The sequence below is a fragment of the Panicum virgatum genome, chromosome 8N, assembly GCF_016808335.1.
Source record: "Panicum virgatum strain AP13 chromosome 8N, P.virgatum_v5, whole genome shotgun sequence".
NCBI lineage: Eukaryota > Viridiplantae > Streptophyta > Magnoliopsida > Poales > Poaceae > Panicum > Panicum virgatum.
In genome coordinates, this window is record NC_053152.1 from 9,048,752 (window position 1) to 9,075,992 (window position 27,241).

The 27,241-nt window shown below is 42.4% G+C and overlaps 1 protein-coding gene and 1 long non-coding RNA gene across 2 annotated transcripts; both read right to left on the reverse strand.

Annotated features, from left to right (window-relative positions):
• Nucleotides 1-2,761: 2,761 nt before the first annotated feature.
• On the reverse strand, nucleotides 2,762-3,408 carry LOC120686025. The gene is made up of 2 exons (XR_005679933.1): nucleotides 3,203-3,408; nucleotides 2,762-3,113 (listed from the first exon to the last, which is right to left on the reverse strand). It is a non-coding gene; the product is annotated as an uncharacterized LOC120686025 (long non-coding RNA).
• Nucleotides 3,409-20,806: 17,398 nt separating this feature from the next.
• Nucleotides 20,807-23,655, reverse strand: LOC120684751 (phosphoglycerate mutase-like protein 4). Its single transcript, XM_039966634.1, has 6 exons — nucleotides 23,546-23,655; nucleotides 23,201-23,312; nucleotides 22,985-23,095; nucleotides 22,732-22,890; nucleotides 22,292-22,367; nucleotides 20,807-21,036 (listed from the first exon to the last, which is right to left on the reverse strand). The coding sequence occupies exons 1-6, from the start codon at nucleotides 23,653-23,655 to the stop codon at nucleotides 20,807-20,809; spliced, it is 798 nt and encodes a 265-aa protein (XP_039822568.1).
• Nucleotides 23,656-27,241: the final 3,586 nt, after the last annotated feature.

The window sequence follows — 27,241 nt, forward strand, 5'->3', positions numbered from 1 at the left end:
TTTTAGCCCCGGTTTTTTCTGTTTAGCTCTTTTAATAGATTTTCTCACGTATAAGTCCCTACAGAGCCGTATTTAGCATATATTTAGCGTTTTAAGTCTGTTTTAAGTGCTCATAATACTGTTTTGATCGTTGTAACGCGTAGAACTAGATTTTAAGCCTTTTGTCAATGGTTGGTGTAGTGTTTTAATTTATTTCTATTGTTTGCTTGTATGTCTTTGTGTGCTTGGCATGTTCGTGACGAGTAGATGAGGAGCCGTTCGAGAATCTTCAAGATCAAGAGTTTGAAGACTTTGAGCAGTAGCAGCAAGTATATTCCTTGATAATGTTTCAGTCCTAATAATTTTTATGCTTGCATGCATTAAATTGATGGGGTCCTATTAGGATCCTAATTGATTATCCTTGTTCTTGAAAAGCTAGGTTACTTTTACAAAACTTTTTGGGTAGTTTGCTTAGCTGCTGAACAATGGTTAGGGGTGGTTTGTGAAATTGATACTTGAGGCATGAGACCTTAATGTATACCTTTTTGGAACAATACCATGGTTTGGTGAACTTAATTAAAATCAACCATGAAGCGGCCACTCAGGAAAACAACACAACCACGAGAACTATATGGCTCTGGTCTTAGCTAATTAATTACATGTCTCTAGCTTGTTAGTAGAACAACGCAACCACGAGAACTATATGGCTCTGGACTTGGCTGATTAATTACATATCTCTAGCTTGTTAGTAGTTTACCGGAAGGCGCATGGGGGTCTGTGATGAGGGGTTCGCTGCCTGCTAAGGGTGCATTCTTTTGTTTGGTTTTTGGTCACGCCTTGGGGGAGGTTCACCTACGCAGCTGCTGAAATCTTAGTGGGCTACTATTGGTTAGGGGGGCTACTATTGGTTAGGGAGTCTTTGTGAAGACCTCGCAGTGTACCCATAGAGCCATACCTTTATAAAGAAGTGTGGTAAATATGCCTGATCATCACTGCGTGACAGGTAACACGACTCGTGGGTAAAGTGTGCAATCGTTGCAGAGTGAAAACTGATATATCAGTCGTGCTCACAATCAAGAGCGGCTTAGACCTTCATATATCTAATTAATTGAATCGTTGTTTAATTCAGTGGTTTAATTGTTCCCATATTCATTTGTTATTTCAGTTATCAATATATTTTTCATACATGTGGGATGATTTCACGCATGTTAGTAAATAGGGAAATTTGGATATGTACCATTAAAAGATCACAAAATTAGATATATATCATCGTTATCTCACTGACATGTGGGGTTCACATGAGTCAATGATATATGGGTCCGATGATATATATCTAACTTTTGGATCTTTTAATAGGTTGTTACAGCTGTTGTTATAATGCTTACCGCTTATTCAGCCAGTCATATTCCTTGTTTAAGTCTTTCATGTCATTTATTTTCCAATATACTTGCTGAGTATGACATGTGCACACCCTGGTTATAACCAAACTACTTAACAAGGCTAGTTTGAGGACTTTCCGGAGGATACTCGGGACTTCTAGGCATATGTTCCCCCATACAGCTGCCTGTGAAGTTTGGATGATCCGCTGCTAGAATAAATGCAAATTGAAACACTTATTTATTTATGTTATGACATTCGTCTTAGTTTGTAATGAATAACTGCGGCACTTTATGACATTGCTACTGTTATTCACTTATGTCATCATGTATGTAATTTTTATCCTGACGCACATATAATTTATGGCTCGATTTATTCCTTCATAATTTGGTGTGACACCGAACATATCTGAATCTCATATAAGAAATATAAGAAGTAATATGAGGTCCTAGATTATGCATGAAATGAAAAAGAGATCATTTGTGGCAACTAGTATCATTTTATTGAATTTATATTTAGACAATGTATTTTAATCTAAGACGTTATAAATTGGCATGCACTACCGCATAAAAAGTTTTATAGGGGCGGGTGAAATAGTATTTTTAGGGGCGGACGTCGCACCCGTCCCTGCTTTCCGCAGCTAAAAATAACTATTTGCAGGGGCGAGTACGTTACCCGTTCCTAGAAATCGATTTCCAGGAGCGGGTCATCCCATCACAAGTCCCTAGAAATCGATTTCTAGAGACGGATGATGAGGGTGACCCGGCCCTAGTAATCAATTAAAAAAATAAAAAAACCACCGCTGCGCGCGCGGCCACGCCTCCGTCGCCGCGGGTCCGCGGCGCATCCACGCCGAGCCAGACCACCTGGCCCACATCGCCGCGCCCGCGCTGCGCCTGGCCGCCGGAGCAGCGCCCGCGCCGAGCCAGGCCGCCAGATCTGCAGGTAAGCATCATGCCTGGCCGCCGGAGCCACGCCTAAGCACCGGACGAAAGGAAATGGGACTATTGCGTTTTTACCCCTGTTTTGAACTCCAATTGCGATTTTACCCCTACTTTTTTTGACTTTGCATTTTTACCCTTACTGTTCGCAAATGAACACTCATTCTACCCCTACTACGTGAACAACAGTTAACGGTGTTAAAGAAGACAATTTTATCCTTGCAAATATACCCCTACTTTTTTTAGAACTTTGTGAATATACCCCTGTTTTCATTATATTTCAGCAGAATTTCAATAAGAATATGAACAAGTATTGATAGAAATTTGGACAGCAACATGACATACAAAATTAAGTTGGCACATGCATATATGTTGATAATAGATAGATAACATCCCATCATATATACATATCCAAAAGAGATGTAGCACCAAATCAGAACCCCCCATCATACATATCCAAAAGAGAAGCACCATGAGATCACATCCCAACATAGGTGTCCAACAAAAGCGACTGGTATATTACATGATGAGAGGTGGCTGCATCACATTCATGCATCTATTCCTAATAATTGAGCCAATCGCCCTCCTGATCCTCCCCTTCTTCCTCCCCTTCTTCCTCCCCTTCTTCCTTTTCCCCTTCCTCCTCTAGCATTTTCGGTTCCAAATTCATTTTCACTTAGATTTCCTCTTCCTCTTCCTCTTGCTCTTCCTCTTCCTCTTCCCCTCCCTCCTCTAGCAATTTCTGTTTGAACTTGAGTTTCACTTGGATTTCTCCTTCCTCTTCCCCTCCCTCTCCCTTTTTCTGTTGCACTTGCACTTCACACAAGCATAGAAAGATGTTCAATTAACAGTTTGACAACATAAAGTAGGAAAAAAATAGAAATAGCTAGAAATCCTCCACTCACCCTGAGGTTTGTGAAGCTGAAAGCTTCCTCTTTTGACTAGCAGTGAGACCTCCTTGGCAATGCTTGGCTATGTGGCCTAGTTCATTACATTCAGAACATGGCTTCCTCTTTTTGCTAGTGCCAGCCTCATCATATGACTTTATTCTAGATATTCTTGGTCTACCCGGTTTCCTTCTCAATTTAGGTTTCTTGATTTTGTAGCCTAAATCAACACGTGCCCAACTATCCTTAGATGTCATAGGATTGAAAGTACCTGCATATGCCTTCCTAAACCTATTAACAGAGAAGTAGTCATCAATAAATTCATCCATCTTTGCAGCCAGATGATGCAGCCAAGTCACTATCATAGCTGCTATCACTTGGCGCTGCAAGCGAATTAGTGTCAGAATATGTGCCCTCTTCATCAACTCCTACACCATCATCATCATCATCTCCACCTTTTCCCTTACATTTGGTGCCTCTCCTTTTATTACTTGTGGATGTGACTCTCTCATTGGGGCAGCTCTCATTGATAGGTGTCTCAGTGGCTCTTTCATTGGTGGTGGTGGGTGCTTTATTTCTTACAGATGGGTGGCACCTACGTTTCGTTGGCGAACACTGCAATGGGCCCTCAAAATCATTGATCTGAGCATTAATCCGAACTACTCCCTTGTCTAGATTAAGTTGAAACCACTCAAACATTTCCTCATCAGACTTTATCTCCATAGTATATTCTGACTCACGCGACAAAGTAATGTGCTGTTTCGAACCCCACATATAGTGTTCAGCTATGAAATCAACTAACTGCAGGATGCCATAATTTTGTGGGTCAACAGTTTGAGTTGGCAAAATTTTACCCTGCTTCCATGTCTTTGGTCTCCCATCAGACAAACTGAAAAACGAGCGAACCCTAACAACTAGATTCAAATTTTTCTGATTTGGCCTACATATCAGAGCAAACGAAACCAAATTAGCGCAACTATCTAAATCCCTATGTTAATTCCTCCTACATTCGTCCTACATTTGGTCGAAATCTCATACCTGCTGACCAACTCCATGGTTGCTTTACACCCGTCGATCTCTGGCTCCATGGCGCAGCTCCCGTGGCAGCTCCTCCGCCCGAGCGGCCGCGCGCACGCGCCGGCCCTGAGCGTCCCGCACCGCAACCGCTCACCCGGAGGCGCCATCCCCGCGCAGCCGCCCGCGCCCTCGCCCTCAGGCGCCGGTGGCGCGCGCAGCCGCCGCGCCGGCCGGGCGCGGCACCGCTCCCCCGGGCCGCGCGACCGCGCTGTGCCCGCCCTCGCTCCGCCTTCGCCTTGCCCGCGGCGCCACCTCGGCGAGGTCCCGCGCAAGTCCGCACGCACCGCTCACCAGCGCGCGCGGCCCGCCGCCACGCCGCCGTCCCCCGGCCGCGCGCACGCCACTCGCCCGCTGCCTAGCGGGCCGCCGCCTCCGCCTAGGTTTTCACCGAGTCGAGTCTGAATGGTGTGTGGAGAGGGCAGTTGAAGAGATAAGGATAAGGGGCACATTTGGTTTTGTAGGTCTTTTTCTTATTTCCCAAAGTTTTTAACCTAGATGCATGTAACGGAGTTACAAACAGGGGTAAACGGCGCCCTCGTATTTGAACAGTATGGGTAAAAATGCAAAGTAAGAAAAAGTCGGGGCAAAATCACAATTGGGGTTGAAAACGAGGGTAGAAACGCAATAGCCCCAAAGGAAATTAGCAAAGAGAGTGGTGGGAGCATGCATGGCCGGAAACGAAAGTAAATTAACAGAGGGATTTTACCTGTCTCCGTGTGCATGTGACTCATCCCCATGTGCAACTAGCCAACTGCAGCAGCGCCTGCTCCACGCGGGTGAGGTGGTCCGGCGTGGCTCCTCCTGGAGACTGCTGCAGACCTCTGCGCGGAGTCGAGTGACTGCCAGGTGCCGCAGCCCCACGTCGAGCCATGGCTGCTCCGCGCCGCCGGGCACCGCGGCCCAGCCCCGCGGCCGCTGCTCCGGACCGTCGCTGTCCCGTGCCACCGCCGCCGCTTCGGGCCACGCTTGCAAGAGGAAGAAGACTGGGGAGACAGTGACGAGATTCAGATGGGGACTGTGGGGAGGAAGAGAGAGAGGTGAGTGCGGTGCATGTGCGCTGCTAATATTTTGTAGGGATAAGGAGGAGACAGACATGTGCAGACCCGCGCCAGTCCGCACCACTGGGTTTCAATTTTTCCAAGGGCGGGGGTTGTTGTCACCCGCCTCTAAAAATGGGCAGCTATTTGTAGGGGCGGGTGGTGCCGTCACCCGCCCCTGAAGATGCATTTCCAGGGGCGGGTGAAATGCTATGGTACCCAATTTTTTTTTGTAGAAACGGGGTATATTTGCACCCGCCCTTAAAAAAAAGAGGCGTCCTTAAAAATCGTTTCTGTAGTAGTGATGTATTATAGATGGCAGATTTTTTTTAATATTTTCTTTTGTGGATGGATGCCATATGATTTTCGTTTTCTCAAATCAACATGATATGTTCTTAAAGTCTATGATTTGCATAAGCATGCACGATAGATAATTAGATATCTCCTTTTTTTGTTGGTTTTTGGTAAATGCATGTATCACCTGATAGGTGTTGCATCCATAGCATAGTAGGCATGCACCCAACCGAAAGTAAAATAGCCCACAAACATGTATTCATCACATTTCCTTAGTTAATCAAAGCTACACATATGTCATAAAGGTTATGCTTTGAATATTGTTATTAGTGAAGTGGATATATCTCCTTTATCAAACTCCATCAGGGGTGAAAGCTGCATCCGTCTGCACCACAACCTGGCAGCAATTCATATTGCTACTTATCAGCGGATTAAATGCTGGATAATAAGTGAAATATGAAATGGATAAGCTGTTGATGCTAATTACCTGGTGATTATGATGAGGAGATGGAGGAGGACTATAAACTACACAGAGGACTTCCAGATCTCGGATCCTTTTTCCGAAGGCTTCCTGTTCCACAAGTTTAAGTAGTTTAACGATGCAGTCCATGTCCATCCCCGGCACTTCTCTCACCGTTCTGCAACAGCGTGACCAGGGCTGAGGCGCATCGGTAGGTTTATCCCTATGAATGTAAGATGCACAGTGGATGATGATGGCTTGCTTCTGCGCCCTGGTACAATGACCATGAACAGCTACTTGGGGGGGACAAATGATTGCAAACACAAGGAGGAGAGCTGCTACTCTCTTAGGCATCATTTTTATGAGCTAACCTGACCATATATTTGGCTCTCACATAGTGCTCCAATATATATAGGAAACAAACTGTGAGAGAGAAAGGTCTGGATACCATGCCATTGATGAAGCTTAGTTAATATATACCACAACACAACGAGCAAGATGGATACTCATATGCATCAGACAGGATATGTTAACATATCTGTAGGATAAGTTATTATATATTGCAGTAGTGACTCTTTGTCTGAGTGAGCTTGTTGCAATATGAAAAATGATTGAAGAAACCAGATACATAAATTGAGGCCATCATCCGATCCCATCCATCTTCTCCTACCACCACAAATTTATCCCATCTGATTAATTAAAGAAATCAGCTAGAATTGACCCAGAAACTAAACTAAGGGCCTGTTTGGAACAAATAAAAATATTAAAAGGAATCTTAAAATCTCCAGTCTATATAGAAAAGATGCTGTGAGAGTTGTTTTAAAACCCTCTCTGATGAGAAAGATCTGGATACCATATGCACGGTGGCAAGATACAACAACAACAACAACAACAAAGCCTTTTATCCCAAGCGAGTTGGGGTAGGCTAGAGATGAAACCCCAAAAACACAAAAGTCATGGTTCAGGCACGTTGATAGCTACTCTCCAAGCGCTCCTATCCAAAGCTAGCTCCTCAGAGATATCCCAATCTCTAAGGTTTCTCTTAACCGACTCGTCCCAAGTCAGTTTAGGTCTACCTCTACCCCTCTTTACCTTATCAACACGCTTTAGCATCCCACTATGCAGCGGCGCCTCCGGAGACCTCCGTTGGACATGTCCAAACAATCTCAACCGATGTTGGGTAAGTTTCTCCTCAATTTGTGCCACCCCTACCCTTTCCCGAATAGCTTCGTTCCGGACTCTATCCCTCCTTGTGTGCCCGCAAAACCACCGTAACATCCGCATCTATGCCACACTCAGTTGCTGGACATGTCGCCTTTTTGTACGCCAACATTCATCACCGTATAACATCGCCGGGCGAATCGCTGTCCTATAGAACTTACCTTTTAGCTTTTGTGGCACCCTCCTGTCATAGAGGACACCAGAAGCTTGACGCCATTTTCAACCAACCAGCTGAGATTCTATGCCTAACATCTTCATCAATGTCGCCATCCTTTTGTAGCATCGAACCTAAATACCGAAAAGTATCCTTATGGGTTACCGCTTGCCCATTGAGACTAACGTCACCACCCTCATGCCTAGATGCGCTGAAATCGCACATCATGTACTTGGTCTTAGTCCTACTAAGTCTGAACCCTTTTGACTCTAATGTGCGTCTCCACAGCTCTAACTTCCTATTTACCCCTGCTCTACTCTCGTTCACTAGCACCACATCATCAGCAAAGAGCATACACCAAGGGATATCATCTTGTATGTCCCTTATGACCTCATCCATCACCAAAGCAAATAAATAAGGGCTCAATGCCGACCCCTGATGAAGGCCTATGTTAATAGGAAAGTCAGTGGTGTCGTCACCACACGTCCGGACAAACGTCATCGCATTCTTGTACATATCCTTGATGAGGGTAATGTACTTAGTTGGGACTTTGTGCTTCTCCAAGGCCCACCACATGACATTTCTCGGTTTGAGAAAGATATGCTACCATTTATTAATCATTGTTAATGCCAGAACAACCTTTGAGAAAGATGGATACTCTTCTCAGTTTGCTTACAATAAGATTTGAGCTCATTATTATTGGAGGAATTATTTATGTAGGCATCAAAATTGCAGATGTTATACTGTTGAAAAGAACATTAGATGACAAACCATAAATTCTCAATGCAAAGACATTTTTTCCTGATATAGGTAGTAGTGCAGAATAAATTTTGAATTCGCATAAAAAACATGCAGTGACTGTCAAACCGCTTGTGCTGTTCAAATTTGACCATTATTGTACTAGAATATTTGGGAATCAACCACCAGACCTTCAAGAGAGGCACAAACCTTGAATTGGGTAGTCACGGGTAGTCTGTTGCCGGTTAGAGTATCTAATAATAACATGAAGGAAAATCAGAAGTTTAACATCCACTTGTCTCCCTAATTAAGGAATATAATACAACAATCTATGGCTAATTATTAGAAGTTAGGAATTGAAGTGACATCGTATTTGGAAAATCTGAATAGGTTACTTTGTGTTTGCATGTTAATCTGAAAAACAAAGCAACAACCACAAGTAACAATATATTGATGCTCCTACTGTAGTAATGAATAAAATGCAGATGTTTTCTTAGACATGAACTTTTTCGTGTCTATAATTGTTATTCTGTACATGTCTACTGGGCCGACAAGTATATATATATGGTTGCTCCAGAATTGGTTCAGTCAAATATTGTAGCAGGCTGTAAAACCTAAAAACGAATGATGATTTCACGTTTCGGAGAGATGACCTAGCAAAGAATATTTTAATTTCCAAAATGAAAGCAAACTAACAATTGCATGAAGTAAGTTAATTGAACTTACCTTTGTTTTCAGCATTTGTTTTTACCACTACTGTAAAAAAACAACTAGAAAACCCTTCTCCCAGAAGGCGGAAATCTGCATTTCCATCTGTTAAAAAAATGAGGATGCTGAAAATATGCATCTATGTCATAAGAGTAGGACCACAGCATTATTGTTAAAAATATGGAGAAAGGAGGCACACAGTTTTTCCTTCGCAAGCACACTAAGAGGTCATTGAATTCATCAAACAGTAGGAAAAATGTTGATTCGTCTGCACTGTTCCTTTCCTTATCTTACTTTTCTAGTTGTTCAAATTTAAAAGGTACAACCATATTATCTAATTTCCAATCCACATAAGCTTGTACATTCCGACCTCCTCTTCACTCATATTATGTCCTAAGCTTGACATATAATTATGAATCTAACTTTATGTTCATATGTTTCACATCTTTTTAATTCATATATATGACTTGCTGTAATCTCAACTTTTTGTAGAACATTTTTTTTAAGATAATGCAGTTATTTTGATAATGCACAGCCAACAGCACATATCTGGTCTGTGAAGTTCAGAGATCAACTTCTTCTCCACCATTTTCGTTTTAATCATGTAATCAAAGACTCAGTTGTCACCTGGCTTACTTCTCTGTAACTATTCTCTCTCTCTCTCTCCCCCCCCCCTGTAAGTATCTCTCCTAACATTTTCTAACCTTATTAATGAAAATGAAGCGCTGTGGGGATCTCCCCCACAGTTTTCCTTCAAAAAAAATCTTTTATGTATCAAACTGATCGATGATTACTGCATTATATATAATGAAATTATTGTGGTTATTTTCAATTCTTGGTAGTGGGCTTATTAAATTTACATAAATGACTCTAATAAGAAAAATAGTCTATCTTATCAGTAGCTATAACACTAATAATCCACCAGAGCTGCTGGAGATAGATATAGTTGCATAACTATAGTGACCATAAATAGTGCGTGAATAGTTAATTAAGAATTCTGCATGGCCATAACAGAAAGTCATTTTTGTAGTGTCAAAATATCTAAAAGAGACATCATTGAGATAAGTTGAATTCCAAAGTAGACACTGGCGGATTTAGGCCTAGGGCCACTAGGGGTAGGGATGCAAGTGGGTATCCAATGGTATTTTTTGGGTCAGCTAATTAATTACGATGGCATGCCACTCTAGTTCATTTCTCCTCCCAAATTATTTACACATAATGTCATTCTAGTTCATTTTATCAACTTTTTGGGTCGACCCAACAACCCAAAAATTATCTAACATGCATCCTTAACTAGGGGCGAGAAGAATCTCTGTTCCAGTGGTGACGTCCAACTTCAAGGTCAGGCATCCCATTGAGCATCCACTGGAACCAGCTTTGGGAATCCATGTGCCCATGTTAGTGAATAGTCTACAACTAGGACGAAATATGTAGTAGCTACAGATAAACGATTGGAGTTTTGCAGCATGATTGCAGACATTCTTTGAGAAAATAGGCAAGAAGTAATAGAGCTCAAATACTAATGAGGTCTCAATTGATATATGTTATGAAACAAAATCCCAGTAACTCATCAGAGATATGGAACGAATACGAGGTTAGTCAGCTCAGGTATCGGACAAAGCATATATCTAATTTGAGTACGTTTATCTAAATTATATAATACATCAGTGATAATTTTGCAGTTTCCACAAAACAAACATTACTTAAATGACATAACTTCCACGAAATAACACTACCCATTATTACATCCAGTGTTTAAAGGATACCAAACTAGCAAACATATTTCCTCCATAAGAAGCATCATATTGTTTGATCCACTTTATGGACTTGTTCTTACAGAAGTAATGGATGGCAATGTACTCAGTTTATAGCACAGTACATGATCATATGCTTTTATTTCACTCCAGAAAGTTGACATCATTGAAAACCTACATAAAACCTGGAGGCATATCTGGCTTGATTGAATGACTAGCAGAAACATTTTCTCCAGCATAGTTGGCAGCCTTTCTTCCTCTAGCATATTTGCTTGTACCTGTATACCAAATATGTTATATTGTCATGTTGACCATAATAGGGAAAAAATTATTTGGAACATGGAAGATTGATTAAGGCATTAAACAGTTCATGAGAACTCCGCACGAGAAACGCCAGCGAACAAGGCATTGACGGCCTTGGCGTTAGCCTCGTGCTGGGTCACCTGAAGAGGCGTGGCCCGAACAGAAAGCACCTCGTAAAGCTGGTTCGTGGTAATCTCCCAGACATCGGCTCCCATGCTCTGCAGGAAGGCTCTCATGCGAACCTTCCAGTAAGCATAGTCCTCGCCGGAAAACACCAGGATCTTACCAAGACTCGCCATGGTCGCCGAGTGGTTTTCGAACCGGTTAAGGTACTGAAAACCTCAACCGAGCTCTGATACCAATTGAGGGACCGAAGCCGGCGACCAGAGGGGGGTGAATGGGAGCCGATCAAAATTTCTTCGAAATTCAAATCGTCGGCCTATATCCCAAAACCACCGCAAACCCTCAAAGCTAGGTCAACGAGAATAGCTATGAACAAGCTATCTCGAAGCAAAAGACCCGGGTTGCAAAGCGGAAGCAAAAGCGAGAGAAACTTCTCAAATCGCAGCACAGCCTACACAGACCGGTCTGACCGGTGTACTGGACCGGTCTGACCGGTCGTGCTGGGAATTTCAAACTGCAGACCGGTCAGACCGGTCTCTCCCAGTCAGCCCGCCAACAAAGCTCCAAATGTCAAATCTCGAGCAAATGAAGTCCAAATCCAACGAAATTTGGAGGAAAGCTTCGTAACTACCCCGTGAACGTATCCCAAAAAGATCTTTCCCAAGAGATTCACGGATCGAGAGAAAACGAGGAAAGATCAAAGAGGATTGGGGTTTTCTCTAGAACACAAAATCGCCAATTCGTGAGAACTCTCGATTCCAGTAGGTTTAGCACATGGCTAGAAGGATTAGAATCGTCACAAAGAGTCCATCAAACCACGAATTCAAGGGTTGATCTCCTCCAAATAAAAAACACACCAAAAGAGGAGAATTAAACCCAAAACGCAAGAGAGAAGGGGAGGACGAGATGCTCAGTACACACAAGTGAATATCAAACAAATTCCATCCATTAATCACCGAAGAATTCACCTATACAAAGGCTAGAGCCATCCGCCCATCATCCACCCACTAGATTGAAGAGAATAGCTATAATCTAAATTCTCTTTGCATTGGAGTCGTTGGCCCTAACCTAGAGCAGAGGCTGGGAGAAGGAAAAACTCAGAGAAAACAAAAGACTCAAGAGACTTACCCAGCCACGGACTGGTTGGGGTATTTATACCCGGCTGCTGCGGTCAGACCGGTCCAGGGGACCGGTCAGACCGGTTGGGTCTGCAGCCGCCCGCTGTACACCCTCGATCGACGGCGGAGCTTCTTTCTTCGACTCGAAACCTTTGCTACGATGCCGCCACGTCGACGAAGTACCGGTCCGCGGTTTTGGAGGGTCCGCGAAACCCGGGTAGGTGGCCGGTTTTGAAAAAACCGCCAAAACCTCACGCGCGGGAAGATTCCCGCATCCACGCCGTTCCCGCCTCGGCCTTCTGACGGCCCTAGACGCCGCCCGACGCCCGTCACCTCCTCGCCCGCAGCGAGGCCCTAGACGCCGTCGACGCCCGTCGCCTCCGTCAGTCCCGAGACCGACGCCCGTGCCTCCACGACTTGGCGTCTTCAACCGCCGTCCGCATCCTTGGTTTTGTGGCGCAAACCAAGAAACCCGCCTTCCGTCGCTACTTGCGCCCTCGATCCAGGAGTGGACGCCATAGCTGCCGCCCGGTCCGAGCTCCGGTCCCGGCTGCCCTTCACCGCCGTCCACCGCACGGTCCATCGGCCACAGCACCTCCACGGCAGCTCCCCGTCGACACTCGACGCCCGTGTACCTGCAATCCAAAGACCAAGCGCACGATCACACCGCACGGTTGACAATTCACTCATCACAAGCAGGATAGAGTACTAAACATTCCTCAATGAGTGAAACCTGTCTAACCACTCCTGCAGTGTTTTTGCCCATAGAAACTACCTAGCACTATATCTTGCCCATAGATGCTCTACTAGATCATCACGAAGTAGCTCATGTGACGACCTGTCCTCAATTTCTTCGTGTATCTTGGGGAAGTCATTTAGAAGAAGAGGATCACGATGCTCGTAGTCCTTGGGCTTCAACACACGGATACCATTACCATTCGGCTCTTGATGGTAGTTAAAATCGTCGGATTCGTCGTCTTCATCCCACCGCTGATGAAGACTTTTTCCAAACCTTAACATCTGCCATATAAACAAAACACATAAGTTATACACATAGCTTGTGAAGAATATGGTAATCTACACTATAAAGAACCAAAACAATTGAGAACACTTTCCACCCAAAAATTATCACCATACCCCTCACAATGACCCCACATGGCAGGCTCGAAGTGGTAGAAAGTTTTCTAGGAGAAGAAAAAACAGCACTCTACAAAATGTTTTTGCCATTTTGGCTGTACTTTTTTCACAGCCAAAGAACTGTACCCGCCCCTGTACCCACGGTATGAATTTATCCGATAACCACGTCAGTTTCCTTTTTTCCGTTGCACGTTTCCTTCCTCACGTCAGTTTCCTTTTTTTTTACCTTGCACGTTTCCTTCCTTTAGTCAGTCCTTGCTTCTTCTTTCCTTCCTTGAACCCGTCAATCACGAGTACCTCTACGAGCGAATTCATTCTCCAGCACCGTGGCTATTGTCGCACGCGAGCTCGATCTGTCCGGCCATCATCACTAGCGTCTCCCAGCCACCGTCTCGAGTGTCGTCCGGCGACATCAAGACCTCTGAACGGTCACCGTCGGGACCGTCGTCCGGCTACCGTCGCGAGGGTCCTCCGGCCACCGCGACGTACAGACACATCGATATCTAGCTCCGAACGGCCACCGTCGCGAGTGTCGTCCGGCCACCGTCGGGACCGTCGTCGACCGGCTACTGTCGGGACCGTCCTCCGGCCACCGTCGCGAGCGTCGTGCGGCTACCGCGTTATCCGGCCACATTGAGATCTCCGAACAGACACCATCGAGAGCGCTCCGGCCACATAGCAATCGCAAACGGTCGTCGTCTGGCCATCGTCGTGAGCTCCGATCGGCCATTAGCCTCGATCTCTGATCGTCCATCAGCATCGCCCAAGTTGACCAGGTGAGTTTTATACACGTTATCCTTCTTTCTGATGTTCTCGCAATCTCCCAAGAGTACATTGATTTTCACACGTAGGGCTAACACGTGTGCAAGCATATTGTTTACAGAGATGTCTTAGAAGGATAAAACCTTGTATGTTCTCATCATTCAAAATTTTAATTTTAAATTTTAAACATTCAATGTAATTTCTTATTGTTTTATGCTAGATGGGGATGCAAATGACGGATCACTGCTCCTCACATCTCAACGCAGTTAACAGGCCTCGGGACCAACGTAACATCTACATCCATTGACATGGTGACAAATCTTCTATCACATTGTTGTCAAGCGAATTTGTTGTAGCGAATCAGATTGGCTAATGATGCCCAGGCATATCTTCTATGCCATAAATAAATTTTATGTACTTCTTTATTTATTTGATATGAATATCATTGGTGCTATATCATGACATAAGGGAAATTACGACCTTGACAATTATTTGCTCGGTCATGATCTATTTGTTTCGAGTGTACATATCTCCTATGCGGTATAATATGTTATTAATATAATTTGTTTTGTCATGTCATGATTTATGTAGTGCTGTGTCAAACACGTGCGTGGCGCACATGCACCTTACTAGTCAATTTAAAAAATGCACCAGGCTGGATTACAGAAACTCCACGCCAATAAAAAAAAAACTAAGGACTCAATCAAAACTTGAACTTCAACATGAAAAGGCTTCCATAGCTTCACGGTTATTTCTCCAAGTAGCAATCTGAACTGCTTCAGTTTCTTCAGTTTGCCTGGGAGCTTACTGATTTAGTTTGCTTGAGGTAAATAACAGTTGGTCTTGCCTGTTGACCTGCACAGGAATACAGTAGTATCTCCTCCTTGATGAACTGCCTATCAACTGATTCGACTATCGTCCTGTCAACTGATTCGCCTATCAACGGCAAGATTGTTTGAACATACCATCAACATGTCAATTCAGACTTCAATACTTGATAGATGTTGTTTAATCTTTTCTTACATCTATGGTACCTTAAAACCCATATCTTTTTTTTAAAAAAAAAACATTAGAACCTATATCTAGGCATCACTAAAATGTTCCACAAATTCTGAAGCCCTCCTCTGAACTAAAGAATCACTTCAACATTTATAAGGCCTGTGCATCTCTGCCAACAGCATTGCGAGTACACAATCACTTCCAACACAATGCAATAATATTTGCAGTAAGAAACAGCTAAATATACAATAACAATCATTTGCAGTACACAATCAAGACAGTTGGGAAAAAAATCGCTAATACCTTGACTCTGGCATGAATGAAGAGGCCAAGAACGTTCAGTAGATGGAGATCCTGGAGCTGCAGGTATTGATCGCTTGCGGTCCCATGATTTTGCAATTTAGATGCTTGCCTAGCAGCAGCCTGAGGCAGGGGAGAGCATGTGACGGCAGGCGACGCCGAGCAGCAGCCGACGCGGCACCGGGAGGAGGAGGCGAAGGCGGAGGAGGCGGAGGCGGCGCTAGGCGGAGGAGGTGGTGGTAGTGCCGGGCCAGCACGGCGGGTGGCACGTCTCGGGGCGAGCACCGCAGCCGGGGCAGAGCACGACCGCGGCGAGCAGCATGGAGGCCGATGGCAGGCACGCGGCGACCGCGGCGCGGATGGCGAGGGCACGACGGGGAGGCGGCGCGTGCTGGGGCGAACAGGACAAGAGGAGACGTTGACAGTGGGTCCTGCTGATTTGCAGGCCGAGATTTGAGAGGCCCGCTCGAGTTGGGCTCTGATTTTGGGCCTCAAATTTTGCAGGCTAGCTCTCAAATAAAGAAATAGGGGCTTGATTTTGAGTCTCTTGCTGGAGATGCTCTTAGAATGCTAAGCTAAGCTGTGCAGATAAAACCGGACACCAGCAAATTGCATTGCACAAAACAACATTGACATGATCAAGGTTGATTAATTTCCAGCCAAGAAACAACCAACATTCCGGGCACTGCTGAAGCTTGGGCAGACTTGGGTCGTTCAATTCCAGAAAAAACAGTGGAGGTCTCACTTCATGCAGAGTGAGAAGGTCCCAATCCTTTTTTCCCTCTGGTTCTCTTTTGGTATCTTAGCTTGAAGTCCATCCAAAAGCTGTTCCTTGCAGCGCGGTGATCCACATCCCATTTCTGTGTCTACACGTGAGGCCTATCTCCGATCCATTCGTCTAGTCGCTGGGCCAAGCTACTAAGCAGGCCAGCCACCAGCCCAGCACACCACTCCCTTCTACCATGTCGTCCCCTGTTCGAAGATGGAGCAGAGCAGCGCCAAGTCAGTTATCTGCGAGCGAGCCATCAAATACATCATGTTTTGGTAGGTTATCATGTGGGAACCCGTAAACTCCCTCTAAGCTCAGAGATTAAAGGTAGCTCGCCGGAGAAGCATCCTTCCCCAAACTCCAAAACTAAACACCAATCCCTAGTTAACTGTATATATAGGACCACCGGGGTTGTAGAAAACCTACTTGAGTGTGTATGGAGATGCAGAATAGGTAAACAAGAAATCAACAGTTGGAGTCGGGGATACTAGGATGCTCGAGTGCTATTTAGATTTCATGATCTTTTCAATAGTTACACAGAAAGATTGTTAGAAATGCCAGGTTAACCAATAATACATGGGAGAGCCAGTTTTTGAGCTGTGATCCACACTGGCAAACAATCTTTGATCTGCATGATGAATGCGGTAATACATGGGAGATCTAGTTTAGTTTTATAAGATGCTACTCTTTTATTTAGTTTTCAACGCAGTGATACATGGGAGAGCGACATCGATCAGACGCCGCTTTTATTAAAATTGTACATTCTCCAACTGGTGGTTAGGATTGGGACCGGGCCAGTGGGAGTGGTAAGGAAGTGAGATTGGAACGAAGTCTGCAGCAGCACACCTGGTAGTGCCCGCATTTGTTATATAGAGACTTTCCACCATATAAAACTTGGCACTTTGTGTCACACTTAATCTCATCACAGTCAAACCTCAGTCTGTGGCACTTCCACATATCTTTTTCTGCAATCCAAATAAAGCTCTCTTTGAATAGTACACATACAGAAAATTTGAACTGCTCAAAACTGTGCAGTCCTAGGAGATCTAGTAGCCACATACCAGAACATGAGACCGAGAAGACAGAGGACATGATCATAAGGACGATCATGGAAACTGCAGCTATCGAGTACAAGATCCTCGTAGTATTGCTTCTTCCGGTTGCCATGAGTAAATTTTGTTTACTTCGAACTTGTAACTATATGTTTTCACTTCTGTTTCAATGTGCACATCGCTGAGCATCTTTGTTGATCTATATAGAGCTATAGAGGCATTAATATACAGTAAAATTCTAGGTACAATTTAATTGATGACTTCAGATTTCATGTCTTCATCCAGATAAATATGGCAGTACTCAATTCATGCCCTTCTACAATCAACGCTTACCTCATTTAGAGCCAGGTTAATAATACAGCTGGCAGCTGGCTGCAAAGATCTTTCCAGCTTACCTCTCAGTCCACTTGTATAGTAGTTAGTCCTTCATTATTAATATATGGTCATCATTAATATATAGTCCACTTATCTCTCTCACAAAGTTTCTTGATTCCTATGTCAAAATCGGTTGTAAGTTTACATCCCCCCTCTCTCTCCTCTCCTCTCTCCTCCACGCCTCTGCATTCAGTCTGCTTACAGCCTTGTTATAAAACTTGTTAATAGTTTCTTTTTTTCTGAAGGACTCATGAATTAACATTAATGTTTTTGCATCCCAAAGCTAACTAAGGTGGATATCTTGTTCATCCAGATAAATGTGGTACTATATATCCTTCTCGCAAATACTATCCATCTTTTTATCAAATCTAAGCATAACTACATAGAGAAAATGATATGATAAAAATAACATTACTTCAACCAATACAAGCAGCCATGCTTTTGAGTATTCTCTTTTATCATGAACACTTATTCCACGATACATAGTATGATGGTAAGAAAAGACAATACCTCAATCTAGATCAATTAGGCAAAACAATAATAATGAACCAACAAAATAAATTTATATGAATATACAAATAGTAGCCATGCTTTTGAATATTCGCTTTTCTCGGTCGTGTTGTTCATGTTAAACGCAGGAGTCTATAACCATCCTTCTAAACGTTTTGCTAGAGAGAGCCATTTGGTGGTTGTAGCCCTCTGACGCATTTGTGGAGCAAAGTGTGCAGACTCTAGAAGGTCGGTGTTATATGGGCATGGTGACGGTGATTGAAGGATGAAGCTACCATGCCTATTTACATAATCATTTTCTTCATACTCCAAAGTCAGTGCCTCATTGGATTCCCAAACCCGATGGTTCTCTCTCTCAAGGGGTTCATCGTGGAAAATCATGGTTGTATCACGATCATGATCAACAAAATGTGGGTTAGAGGGAAGAGGCTCAAACTTGATCGAGTTTGATGAGGTTTGCACATGCATCATCTTCTCGAGTGGGTTTTGTCTAGGAAAAGGCTTCGCAAAACAAGAAATATTATATCATGGGATTCCATTACTCTGCCTCGCTCCCCTGAGGGGAGCAGTCGTCCTGATCCCGGCCTCCTTATTCCTCCAGGATTTCCTTTCGTATCTCTCACACTTATAGGTCAGTGATCCTCCGATCTTTTATATTGTTTCGTTTTACTTGGAGTGCATATCTTCCGGATCTGGATTTGTTCTTGTTCACGATATATATATATATATATATATATATATATATATATATATATATATATATATATATATATATATATATATATATATAATATATATATATATCTGTATATATATATGTCTATATATATATATGTATATGTATATCTGTATCTATATATATGTATATCTATATGTATATATATATGTATATATATATGGTATTATATTGTAGTATTATCTTTAATGTAGTATATGTATCTCTGATGTATATCTGTATGTATTATTATGTCTGTCTGTATATATCTGTCTGTATGTATATTAGTCTGTATGTAGTATCTGTATGTCTGTACTTATGTCTGTTATGTTATATATGTCTGTATATATATAATCTTCTATATGTTATATCCTATACATTATATATTTTCTTAATCTATTTATATATATATATATATAGAATATATATTATATTATAATATGCCTTCTCGGTTGCATCCAGCATTGAAACCTCACGCAAGCACAATCCCTCCAATCCGCAACCATCGTCATCCTGGTTTGCTCCGGCAGGGTGGCTTTCTGTCCACTGCAGCAGTCCCAACCGTCCTGCCCCAAACCAAAGTATTGTCTCCTATCGTCCACTTTTGCATACTGCAGGTCTTTTTTTCATTCTGAATGTTTAATCGTGCTGTTCAAAACTGATGCATTGTTACAGTAAGACAACAAAGAAAGTAAGGTAAATTGTATGAGAATAAAATTTCATAGTGCCTTTCTATTCCAGTCAATCATATTTAAGGCATCAGTATTGTCTATGTTCAATGTACCAGATCAAAAATTTAGATTATAAATATCTAGAAGTTATCATTGTTATGTTTTCTCAGAATTGTTTAGAAGCTATGCATGATTGTATCATATAAGCTATATGATTTGTTCTACCAGTGAAATTTTCTCAGATATTTGTGGAGCTATACGTTCAGATCTTGTTATTTTACTGGAGTTAATCCCATCCTGAGTACAACTAAACCATGTTGAATAGTTCATTTTTTTAAAAAAAACTAATGGATGTCTGAGTGTTATAGTATCATCATTTTTTTAGTATTCCTAAATATCTAAAGATGAGCATATCATCAGTTTAGGTGGTGCGGTAATTTCTCAGGTGCGTCTGTGCCCACCTTGAACTGTCAATGAAAGTGTACTTGCATTGTTAGATCAGTCCATGGTTTTACTCATTTGATGTTTGAGATACTTTAAAAAACATGAAGTTTCTTTTTTCGTACAGAAGTTTGTCTGCACAATGTACTCTAGAATTTTCTTTTGGCTGTTGCAGTTGCTAGGTTTCATCTGGTATTTTAATTTGGGAAAATTCGATTCATGCCACCACAACTCCGTGAAATTGGGTGTCATGTTGAAAATCATGCCACTCAATGGCATGATTTTCAACATGAGATCCAATTTCAAGAAATTGGAGTGGCATGGATCCAACTGACCCTTTTAATTTCCAATGTTCTCTGAGATTATCTTCATAATTTCCAATGGCTTGATTAAAAGCATAGGTTATGAATGTTGCATATTAAGTTTATATTTTTGTATTTGTAACCAAATATGGAGGGGCCAAAGGCTAGAGCAGCACCCCTGCGTAAAGGACGCTAGGCACCAGGGTTCTTACGCCTCGGCTAACCCACCCTCCAACTCTAACGAGCGTGCGGCCGACGAGATTCAAACCCAGACCATTTGATTTAGAGGCTGGCCTGCTAGTCGCTCGAGTCTCGTTCACCAAATATGATCAGCCCTCAATCCTCATTGAAGGTTGTGTAAAAGTAAAGGAATTGTGGAGCTCGATTGCTTGGGACTCAATTCCAAACCAATTTGATCTTTCACAACTTTTTATTTTACCGTATTAAAACATAGCACGCACGTGCAATGTTACTAGTACACAGAAAAAAAATAGTAATGTAAAAACACGGAAACCCCTTCAGCTAGCGCGTGCCTAATTAAATCTATCGCCTGCAACGATCGCGTCGTCTCCATGAACTGATGACCCCCCTCACTGCACGCGTTAGGCAGAGGCACCGTCACCGCTGAAAGAGTTCTCCAGAAAGTCATTTCCATCGACATGGCTATCGTCTCCATACCTCTCAAGGATCCACTTGCCGGTGACGCCGGAGATACGGAAAACATTCAGTGAAGTGTTTGGAATTTTCCGACGAATCGAGCCGTTGGGTGGATCTGTGTAACGACACAGCTCTAGTATGGCTGCATAGTGGGAGACCACCACAACCCGCTCCCCTGTCAAGGCAGTGACAATATTGTTATCAATTTAGCATAGAACCAAGCACATCAGACGTCAAAGCTGCCAATGAGCAGGTAACTTGCTATTACTAATTGAAGGCTTCTTTGGAGCCTCTACATGAAGCCACCTAAGATCCTAGATGGACACTCTAAAAATTAAAAAATCCTATAAATTCTCACAGAAATTAAAAACATCTGGCCATCAATCTAACAACTCTAATTATAATAACTATCGGATCTGTTATATTTTCTAATAAATTATCCACCTCTATCATTATGAAAATAAACTAAAATAACCCCCTAAACATGTATCTAAATTATCCACCTCTGTCATTATAAAAGAAATATAAAGTAACCCCCTAATCTTTGTGTAAATTACTCACCTACACCATTATAAAAATAATACAAATACCCCCTTAAATTTGCATATAGATTATCCAATTGTATTATTATTATTACAAGTTAAATTACTCCTAAATCTAAATCTAAATTATATAATTATACTAAAACATTAAAGTGCACCAATATAAAATTCTAAAAATTATTGTTTCTATCATTATTAATATATTATTTATATAAAAATACTACCAAAGATATAAGTCACCATGTATTCATGTATGATGGAAGAGACAAGAATATAATTTACAAACAAATAGTTCAACTAAATATATATTGAATACATGTGGAGGTGTGATGCGAAATAAAATCTATTGGAACAAGATAATGATAAATATATATTATAGAGTATGTGTTAGAATATTTAATAGATGAAAAAAGACATGAGATAGATAATTATAATTATTGGCCTCATTTTTATATTAATTCTAATTAGCTCGTGCGGAGCACCAGTTGATAGACTAGTTTTAGAGTAAATTTCACCGGCAATCCTTAAACTTGTCCTAGGCTCTTATCCCAATCCCGGTATTCTTAAAATGCACATAATAGTCCTTGAACTTTTCTCACGCTCTCATCCCAGTCCTTGAATTTGTCCCGAGTTTTCATCCCGGTCCTCGTACTCTCAAAATTCACATATATAATGGTCCATAAACTCATCCCATGCTCTCAAACAAGATCATATATATACTTCCAAAATATATAGAAAAAACTTTTACGAATTGTTTCAAACTTTTCGAATTCCAAATCAAGTTCTAATCACTCAAAATTGACAAAAAGTTGATAGAAGCTCCACATTAGTTTAGACTGATTCAAATGGTGTGGCAGAGTATTAATAAGAATCTGGTTTGCAGAATACCTCTGTGTTCCTGGGCAATCTTATTCAAATAGGAGACACATCGCTCGGTCAACTGATTCAGGCTCTCTCCACCACCCTGAAAATACAAAGTGCCTTGAGAGTGAAGTACATACTTCCATGGGTTTATCATCGGTGCAAAGTAAAGTACTTAAGGGAAACTTGAGCTATTATCAACTTCTCCTTCAGTTGTAGCTTAAGGGAAACATGGCTTAAGTCGATTCAAGATCTGAATAAGTATGCTCAGCCATTGTAATTCGTAAGTGAAAAGAAAAACAAGAAGGACAAGGCTATCTTGCCCGGCCCATATATGCCAAATCTTCAGTACTATTTTCGCATTAAAACTTTAAAAGCTTGAGGATGATATATGCTTGACATCCTAGCCTTACTTCACAAGTCACGAATTAATATTTCAATCTGGATAAATTAAGATGTGAATTTACCGGTATTTCTTTATTTCTACTATCAGGATCAGAGCCCTCAGTAATACCAAAAATGCCAAAGCTCCTAAAAACATCTGGATTTTTATTTACAGCATCATCCCACTTCAAGCCTTGGAGATATCCCATGTGCATTTCTCTCAGTGCCTCATTCACCACCAACTGAAGAAAAAAACATTTGAGAAACGGGACAGATAGAATACACAATGAACTTATTCCATTTCCTTTCAAAAAAAAAAGAATAGAATGCCCTTACATTTGTTACACCACAAACTTTTGCTACAATTTCTGCAGTCTCAGCAGCACGCTTCAAATCGGAAGAGTATATGGCAGCTGGTTTGCCTTCTTTTGACAGCCGATGAGCCACCTTATAAATTTACCAGATTTTTTACAAAAATGTTATTGCATTGCTTGTCATGGAACTGCAAACAATAATCAGTTCTGAATTGCAGTTTGAGAAAATGAACCATACCACAAGGGCTTGCTGTCTACCAATCTCATTTAGCTCTGGGTCCAATTGTCCCTGTTGAAGGATCTTTATTTCCGTCAGTAAAATAATTTCCTTTTTCTTAAAGAAATGACAGCTAATGGAGGAATGGCTACAAGGAGCTCCAAAATCTAGCATTTTTCGTAGATGATAGGACCATATTGCTGCAGTTTAATGCAAAAGGTTTCGCATCCTTTTCTAAGGGTGTCTAATCATCACTTTTAGCGAATTGCATCAGTTGCTGCACCCCTTCTCCCCCGGCTCCAGCGCCTCCATTGTCATCCTCCACCACTGCCATCACTAATTATCACGCTCCCATCTCCCCCTCACCATCCCCGCCCGGCCGCCATCCTCCACTGTCCGCGGGCAGCGCCCCCGCTGCCCTGCCTCACCGCCTTCTTGACCGGCTCCACCGCGGGCCGACGACCCCCGGCGACCATCTATACCTCAGAACCCGGTGGCCCGATCTCAACTCCGGCAACCTAGAACCCCTAGGACCCTAACCCAGTAGCTTGACAACCGACGGTGCTGGCGGAGTTCCAGCGGTGCCGCAGCTATGCCTTCTGCGACAACACGCATCGCACCCGCGTGCGTGATAAATAGATGCCGCGTCCTTTTCCAGCAGCTTCCAAAATTCAACCAGCCAATATTCAACGTTTAAGAACCAAAAGATATCACATATATACTACACGCATGACTGATTTATATAGTCAAGATAGTATTGCTGGATTATCCATTCATCATCAACATCATGTAAGTAAATATGGACGCTAAAGGTATTGTTTTCTTCCAGTCATATCGCCATTTTCTAGTTAGGTGCAGATATGACAAAAGAGACATTGTGGTATGAGGTAGTTAAATATTGAATCTTTGGAGTGTATTTTTATTGAAGAGATGGATGGCAGATCAAAACATGCATAAATAAATGCATTAACATTCGAAGGATGGACAAATTGCCAGCAACCAATCATGTGTGGTACGTTGTGACCCAGCTAGCCTCAGCTCCTGCCGCAGCCGCAGCCGAGCGGGAGGGTACCCACCTGATATACCGTCGGCGTTCATGGCAGCTTGGAGGAAGAAGCCACCCCGCTGGCCGCTTCTACAACCTGATGTCGCCAGCATTGTGGGATGCTGTGGAGGAACTTGTTTCCGCTCCCTGCGGTCTGGAAGTACAAGTGGCAACTGGCATTGTTTCCGCTCTTCTTATCGTGGTTGCTGGTCACCAAATTAGTCATTTCACTATCGGAGTCGGCCAGTTTGGCGTGTGCTAGAGGCACACGGCAAAGGCTCTTTTACACACGTCAAAGCTTTTGCCGTATGTTGCACACAGCAAATGGCGCACGACAGATAGGCGTCGGCAAAGAGGTTTTTTGCCGTGTGCCATTTATCGGGCACACAGTAAAGAGTTTGCCAAGTACTTAAAAACATTCGGCAAAAAAAATTTCAAAAAACTGACTTTAAAAATAAAAAATAAAAAAATAATCTGAGGAGGAACCCACCGGCCAGCCACACACCCGCTCCCCCGTAATCGCAAGTTGCGGTATCTTTCAGACACTACGCATCCAACGGGATTCGAATCCACAACCTCTCCCTTACTTGTAACCTTCTCTACCACTACACGACACACTCATTTGTGTTTATACTACGTTTTCTTTCCTCACATATTATACTAATTCAAGTGTAAATTACTTGTTTGAGACTCTAAACGGATTTAAATCAAAAAGTTGTCAACTACAAAGTTTTATAACTTTTTGAGATCTACAACTTTTGTTTTGGGCGTTTCCCCATCCAAGGTTATTTATGAAATTTGAATTTAAGGCAAAGCCTGGTCATCTGCCGTGTGCCTTGATCTGGCACACGTCAAAGACTTGCTTTGCCGTATGTCCTTCAGCTGGCACACGGCAAAGTCTGTTTGAAATAATTATTTTTACTTTTAATTTTTTTACCATTCAATTTGTTCCACTATTTCATGTTTGCATAACTTTGTCACAATTTTTAGCTTGTCAAAGTGACTCAACAATTCATGTTTGATGATTCTATGTGAAAAAAATTATTATTTCATACGTTTCAAGCTCAAATTCATATTATATATTAATTCTGTAATTCCACTTGTTACATTAAAATTATCAATCGGTTCCAAAAAATTACCAAAATTTATATGCAACAATTTATATTGTCCATTGGCTATAGAAAAAATTTTAAAGTCAAATCCGAATTCGATCGTCACTCTCACTCCAAACCTAACCACATCCTTCTCAACTTTCTGATTCTTCTTCGCAAATATTTCTATTTGTAAGCACGTACGTGACAAAATTGCGAAACCCACTCAAATTTTTACCACAGCCTTCATGTATGATATCATGAGATATTGACAAATCTCATAATTTTCAAACTTGATTTTCTTATTTTAGAATTTTAAAGTCATTTGAACACACATTCATGGTCGTGTTTCGAGGACATGATGTTCAAAATTTATTTTCATTTGGTGGATAAGGCTATAAACTAGGTTAAATAACATGAATATCATTTTTCACTTATTTTATTATATTATTTGAATCACTTGCGGTTCAAATTTGATTTAATTCAAAAAATTGCTTGAAATACAATTAATTAGTTAAATATAGCAAATAAACATAAAAATGTACAAAATTTTAACATGGAGCACCATATGTTGTATGTGAATAGTAGAAAAAGTTTTGAGGTGAGAAGAGAGAAAAAAAATGTTTACTTTGACGTATGCCTAAATAAAACACACACCAAAGCATGGCTTTGCGTCAGAAAAAAGCACACGGCAAAGCGCCAAAAAGAAACACACAACAAAGCATGACTTTACCATGTATTATATTTTTGCTGTGGGTGCACATGACCAAGAGTTTCTTTGTCGTGTGCTCGATAGAAAGCACACGGCAAATACGCGTTTTCGCGTAGTGTTTGAAATTATTCTTGCTCCAATCATGGTGCAACTTAAGAAATTCTGAAGAGCACGAGACCACGTGTTCCATTATTATTACACTAGCATTCCTTTTCTAATGAAAAAAGGAAGCTTCCGCCGCAACTCGCCACATGCTTGGTTATTTGGTCAATGCATGGTGCTAGTTAGTGCTAGCATGATATTCCTTTGTCGAGTCAGGATGATAAACATCTCACTAGAAAGCTGACTATTTTTCACACATTACAAACAACGTGCAATTTCCTTATCAAAACACGCCCATTTCCATTTTGATTTTTCAAACCACCGCGATCCGTCGCCCGCGGGTCAGCGGCACTAGCTGTGCCCAACGGCTTGTCCCCCACCTCCCGCCTCCTCCTTACTCCCAAATTTGTCACCCGTGGACTTCCACAAGAAGCAAGGCGAGTGCGAGGCCAGAGGGGCGGGATCGGACGCAGTGAGCCAGTGATCGAGTGAGCTACGACTCCCTCCCAATCTGGCAGCCATGGCCGCCTCCACAACCAACCCAGTTTTCGACACCAAGGATCCCCCATCTCCGCGCTCCCCGACGAGCTCCTCTCCTCAAGTGCCTCGTCCGCGTGTGGCGTGCCCCGCGACTCCCTCCCGCCGCTCCCTGCGGTCTGCCGCCGCCTCGCCGCCATCCTCGCCTCTTTGCTGTTTATTTTGTTAATCTTATTTGTCCAGTTGTGTAGTCTTTAGAATCCAGTTTGTATACGTACTCATTGTGTTGCATGGCATAGTGGCCAAGAGGGGCAGCCATGCATGGTGCATTGGTGTTGCAAAAATAATTTGTAGCAATGGCTCAATTATTTTTAGGGGCGGATCTAAATTTAACATGTTGCTACAAATGGACTTCGGTACTGTAGAAACTCACACGCCCTTAGAAACACCATTTGTAGGGGCGGCTCAACCCCCCCCCCCTCCCCGCTGTCGGGGTGGGCAAATTTAACCGAAAACCGAGAACCGAACCGAAATAACCGAGAACCAAAACCGAGTAGTTCGGTTCCTGTTTATCAGGAACCAAATTTACTCGGTTAATTCAGTTCAGTTCCCCGGTTAACCGAAGAACCGAGTCA

What these genes read in the sequence shown, in the direction of transcription:
- LOC120684751 (XM_039966634.1), bottom strand. Translation starts at nt 23,655, where the DNA reads ATGGTCGCCGGGGGTCGTCGGCCCGCGGTGGAGCCGGTCAAGAAGGCG. An exon ending in GTAGACAGCAAGCCCTTGTG is followed by an intron (nt 23,096 to 23,200) that starts GTATGGTTCATT and finishes TAAATTTATAAG; the next exon opens with GTGGCTCATCGGCTGTCAAA. An exon ending in GTAGAAATAAAGAAATACCG is followed by an intron (nt 22,368 to 22,731) that starts GTAAATTCACAT and finishes TTGTATTTTCAG; the next exon opens with GGTGGTGGAGAGAGCCTGAA.